This window comes from Rhododendron vialii, chromosome 6a, assembly GCF_030253575.1.
Source record: "Rhododendron vialii isolate Sample 1 chromosome 6a, ASM3025357v1".
Classification (NCBI taxonomy): domain Eukaryota; kingdom Viridiplantae; phylum Streptophyta; class Magnoliopsida; order Ericales; family Ericaceae; genus Rhododendron; species Rhododendron vialii.
The window spans coordinates 30,867,227-30,872,797 of NC_080562.1; the positions used below are offsets into that span (position 1 = coordinate 30,867,227).

General features: G+C 40.9%; 1 protein-coding gene across 2 annotated transcripts; it reads right to left on the minus strand.

Annotated features, from left to right (window-relative positions):
• Positions 1–2,288: 2,288 nt before the first annotated feature.
• On the minus strand, positions 2,289–5,571 carry LOC131328975 (uncharacterized). Of its 2 annotated transcripts, XM_058361979.1 has the most exons (4): positions 3,496–5,571; positions 3,009–3,263; positions 2,798–2,917; positions 2,289–2,648 (listed from the first exon to the last, which is right to left on the minus strand). In XM_058361979.1, the coding sequence occupies exons 1-4, from the start codon at positions 4,714–4,716 to the stop codon at positions 2,598–2,600; spliced, it is 1,647 nt and encodes a 548-aa protein (XP_058217962.1). In that variant the 5' UTR covers positions 4,717–5,571; the 3' UTR covers positions 2,289–2,597. The 2 variants fall into 2 exon arrangements, with proteins under 2 accessions (XP_058217962.1, XP_058217961.1); XM_058361978.1 differs by having other exon boundaries at positions 2,289–2,917; positions 3,496–5,492.

Here is a 5,571-nt window from a genome sequence, read left to right on the forward strand (position 1 = left end):
CTGTGTTTGGGTTTGGGCCCTTTGGGGTGATAGTATTTAAGTGACGATGAGAGAGAATTAAAAAAAATAAGAGTAATAATCGAAGAAAATACGTATGCATGCCACCAAAGTGTTGGCTGAGATGGCCAAACATGGGTGAAAGTCCATCCCTCCCTTCACCAAAACAAGAAGGTCCCTCCGGTCTTGATTTGAATACTGCTTGCGGGTGGTAGGACTCTTAAATCGGATGCTACGTTAGAAGGTCTTCTAGTACCATGCGCACTTTAGTGAGGCTGTAATGACGGGTTATCCTCCTTTGGATAGTGGTTAATTATAACAACTCCTTATAGTGACGACCTTAATTACCACAGCTGAACATTCTATGATGGGTGGAACCTTGTTGGTCGAGCCTATGGATGGAAGCAACATTGATCACCTCTTCCCATCATTTTATCAACAACAAAGAAATGATATATCTAATGGGTGCTGCAGGAAAACAATTCATTCCACCTCCACCAACTCATCTCATTTAGTTATAACCATTTTACCAAAGTTAAAAGTACTTTTTTTAGTATGAGTTGTATTAAATTGTAAGAAATCGCTTTCTCTTATGATGTAATGCCTTTTGACAGAACTACTCGGACCTCCACCATGAGGATGTAAATCTTAGCCGTCCATCTTTATAAGCTAGTATGTTGTATGTGAATCTCTCTAATCATTTTTGGTATGTAACCAGTTGAATTTGGGCGGAAGAAGGACCAATTTTGGGTGATATGGCAAGGGTTCTCAAAGGCAAACTTGAAGCGATACTTGGCCAAAGAAATAATTTTTGCAAATCTTAGACTAGAGTTTCGCCCAACTGATGGGGCAAGATTTCGAATCACTTTTACCAAGTTTTGGCAAAGACAAACTTTGCCCAAGAAGTGGAGATGTTCGTAGTAGTAGGTAGTTACTAATTTCTCTTATGAGGGTACCACGTGGTTATATGCAGCTCGCATTCGAGCCGTCCAAATGTATTCTGGATGGCCGAGATCCGAGCATTCTCTCTCCTACTCAGTCAACCATTCTTTCTCGGATGCGCGCTCGGGTACCACATGGACTATACCCTATTTGCACCCAAAATTTTCTTGAGGTAGAAATTAAGGGCAGGTTTCACAGAATAAAACAGTATAGTCTAGAACTGCTTTAAGTGTGACATGCTCCCTTAATTTAGAGTGACATGAAACCATAGTAAGTAGATAATATTTGGCACTATTTTTTGTGCACCAACCAAGGGAGGGGATGACTGAGAATGGAACCCAGCTCGTGAATGTGGGTGTGAAGTCCCTTTTCACTGGGACACCCAGCCTCTTGACCTACTAAAGTAGGGGATTCCAAGACACAATACTCCTTACTTTTAACAATTAGTAACCACCACCCATGAAAAGAGTTAAGCCATGGCCAGAAGCACCACCGGAAAGCATGTCATCAGGTTCTTGATCTCTTGAGAGTAAGAGGTTTATCATATATACAACCTTATCCCATGCCTCGAAGCGCTGGGCCTGCTTATGAACTACGATTTGTAATCCCTTGACATGTCACAGGCAAATTTTTTTTTTCTGTTGGAAACAAGGCGGCCAAAATGTAATCCCTTGACATGCAATTTTTTTGTTGGAAACAAGGCGACCAAAATGTCTGCCAGTATTCGAACTGCAAAAATTTGGTTGGGAATCCGAATGGCCAGCTATTTTAAGCTTTTCTTATCTAGCTGTGTTCAGGAAAAGATATTGGACAACTCAAAAACTAACCAGCAAGAGTTTACTAGGAAGTCTACAGGTCACATCTAATTTGAAATAGAGTAACATGGTTGAAACCCCCAGCCGTCTACCAGGATTTAAAAATAGACATTAGACATGGTTTCATAGGTAGAATTTAAAAACAGACATTAGACATGGTTTCATACTCGTTGTCGCTGATATGCACGTTAAATCTTTCTATCCGGGTCGAAGTGACCCCCTATGGTTTGAGCCATGTGCGGATACACCCTCTAATGGTTCAAAAGTGTTCACATATGTAGATATACTCCCTGCCGTCATGTTTTCCATCCCGAACATCAAAGGTGATGTATCGGCTGCATTCACAATGTAGAGACACAAATTAGGGGGGAAATATCCTGCAGGCTGCAATAGATATATATCTTGCACATGCCCTCTGAAATAATGTTGGAAGGACTGGAGCACAATCCCACAACCACATGCCATGAAATATAATGAAAAGCTAAGCAGTATTCACCAAATTACACAATTAACCACAGTACACGACAAATCCTCTTCCAAAAGAAGGAATTGATCTGAAATTAGTAAAAGCGGAGAACAAGTTTGAGCATTGTACACTACTATTTGCACCACTATTACGAAACGAAACATACAAGGTTGGATATACCGGACAGCCAAAAGAGTCGGCCTGCCCTGATGCAACTACTACTATTCACATACTAGTTCGTTGTTCTCTTTACAAGTCAAACATCTACGACAGGTTAAACACGTATGCAACACAGATAATTTACATATAATTTTTGCAGAAAAATAGAGAACGATTACTTCCATGATTCAGGGATCTGTCTCTAATTCTACCCAACTCTACTCCTCAGCACGATAGAAGTGCAGCAACTTCAATGGTGACACATTTTCCTGATATTACAATAAAGATGAACAAAATTAACATCCATCAAAAACCATATAAATAGTAAATCAAATCATTAGTCATTTAAACAAACCAAAGTGATCATTGTTTTTTCATAAATTTCCAAATAAAACAACAAGATCAGAAATCTTAGGACCTGAACTGGTTCATCAGACGGGGACGGGAAACAGAAGCCAGTGGAGCAGTTCTGCAGCACCTCAGGACTTTTCATCCAAGCTCTACGCGCATCACTCACTTTAATTTTGTACTTGAACATCTGAAGAAAATCTTCAACGTCTTAAGGTTGAAAAAAAACTAAAAATAGTTCACAAGAATCTAGAGTACAGAATAGCCCACAATTTGCAAACCTCTGAAAGAGGAACAGTTGGTTTCTCCAACTCATCTCCATCAATATTGATACCCGTGCCCTGGCACTCTGGACAAAACGCGCAGTAAATTTGCTTTCTTAAATCACCTTCCTCCTTGGATGCATTGCGCTTGGCTCCAGTTTTCCTCCTTGATCTTCGTTTCACTTTGGGACTGAGCAACTGTTTGGTGTATATCTCTACCTCACAGAAAAGTATCCAGTGTACAAGGCAGGATATATGAAACAGGTGAAATGCCTACATGTGTAAAAGTTGCATCACAACTCAAACTAAACAAGTTTTAAAGGTTTTGGAGAAAAAGATCCATAAAAATTTCCACTGTACAGCAAGTTAGCAACACCCGGCAAAGCAAAAAGATTCAACATGACTACTGTAAAAATTTACCCTGCTAACATTTCTACAAAAGATTGAACATAACAACTGAAAATTTCATCAGGAAAAACAGAACAGGATAGATAGAAACATTTACCCCATTGACATTTCTACTACTGCAAACAAGTCTTCCGGTCTTCTTGTTCAGGAGTGCTGCCACATCTTTTCCAGGAAGAATCTTTTGTTGACAGATATCACACATTCTCTCGGCAGCTACCCGCTGTTGTCGCCTCAACTCTCTCCTCATTTTTTTACTTGATATCACCCTTGAATGCAGAAGCTGATCGTCATAACCTTGTAACAGCAATCTTGAACTACAACTATTTGAAGACTGGGAATCTTCACCGGAAGAATCATACTGCTTACTCAAAGACTCACTAATATCTTCTGGATCAGAGAACGACTTCTTCCTTTTCTTTCTACCATCCTCAATAACCTCAGTTTCTTCCCCAGGATTTGAGGAGAGTAGATACCTCTCATCATCAAGTAACCCCTTCCTACCTAAACCATAATTGTAAGCAAAGGTAACAACCGCAAAGTCATGCTCTGGAACCAGAGAGCCGTCCACATCCTGATTCTTTCCAAGCCATTCACACCAAATCCTAGAAATTCCATTCTGGATTTCATCCTTCAAGAAGAACCTAGCAGCAATTTGTCCAACTCCCACGAACATCACTTCTAGATCAGAAATTTCATCCCCATGAAAAACCCCTGGTACAACTAAATTATAAGTGCCCCCATCACGATTCATACAACTATCGTCTGAACTACCATTACCATTTTTATTATTCACATACCTATCAGGTGAGCTGCCATCACAATCGAAGTCACTGCCTACAGAGTCAGATTCCTCACTACAGCCAGACCCATTATGAGAAATATGTCCATTACTATTGAGCCTTACATGTTCTCCATGAGAAACAAGAGCTAGCATATTTCGATCGCCATTTTTAAGGGCTAACAACCCATTTCGATCGGCAGTTGAGTTGGGTAACAGCTGTTTATCTTGCTCAGCTGAACCCTGAAAGAAAAGCACACCGTCGTTAAACGGCCAGGGATTCGGCTTAAGCAAGGTCGCTCTAGCAGCGGCAAGCCTTTCAGTGTGGAGATTACCTTTCAGGTGATCAAACAAAACCGCATCGCTATAACAGGGCGCCAGACACAGCGTGCAGAAGAATATGGACCTCTTCCCATCTCCCCTGAGTTCGATGTAAGTGTGACCCTGCGATCTTACATTCTTTAGAGTTGTTCGTGCCAACTGTTCCCTTAAACTACAAGTACTTGTCTTTGGAAACCCTAATTCTCCCCTTCCAGCCATTGAAATTTTCAAACCCTAATACCGGATTTTTCAGGCGCAACCATTGAATACCCTACGAAATCCGAAATCGTGCACCCAGATTGATAAATCCCCTTACAAAGTACCAAATCTTCTCTATCCACCACAGAAATACCTAAAAACCAGAAATCTTCTCTATCCCGAATTTTAGGCACAATCAACAGCGGGAACATTCAATAAGCAATTGAAACCCTAGAAGCGATTTTTAGACACTATCAACAGTGAGAACATTCAAGAACTACTTGAAACCCTAGAAATCCGAAATTTTACATATAGACCAGTAAAACCCCCTTAAAAGTTCCAAACTTAAACTTGTGGCCGATATACACCGTGAGAAACACTGAAATTACAAATTAACCTTGAAAAGCATGAAAGTGTCTTGGAAACCCTAAAGATGCTGAGTTCAATCCTCAGAATTTAAAGCTTCGTGTAAGATCCAAAAGAGAAGACTGCGAAACCCTAAGTTGAAAAACCTTAACACGTCCTGAACTTACAACTTCGAGGCGTGTTGTTCTGTATAGAGTTTTTCGGAAACCGTCTGGCTATTTGGTCTTCGGCGAGGAGTCCTTCGCTGCGAGCTGTTGACAGGAGACCGTGCGAGCGAGATTCCTCCATTCTCATCTCCATTTCTTGCGCCAAATTACTACGATTCGATGCTCTGTCTAGAGAGAGAATCGAAGATTATCGGGGAGAGAGAGAGAGAGAGAGAGAGAGAGGGGAGAATGAAACGTCTCTCAACCGAAATTGTTGGATTAATTAATTTGGTTTCGGCTCGGCAGGGGGGGTTTTATGTGGTGTGGTGATGGCGCGTCCGATTTAGGAGATTGATGTGTGGGA

What these genes read in the sequence shown, in the direction of transcription:
- LOC131328975 (XM_058361978.1), bottom strand. Translation starts at nt 4,716, where the DNA reads ATGGCTGGAAGGGGAGAATTAGGGTTTCCAAAGACAAGTACTTGTAGT. An exon ending in GTAGTAGAAATGTCAATGGG is followed by an intron (nt 3,264 to 3,495) that starts GTAAATGTTTCT and finishes TTACACATGTAG; the next exon opens with GCATTTCACCTGTTTCATAT. An exon ending in CAACTGTTCCTCTTTCAGAG is followed by an intron (nt 2,918 to 3,008) that starts GTTTGCAAATTG and finishes GATTTTCTTCAG; the next exon opens with ATGTTCAAGTACAAAATTAA.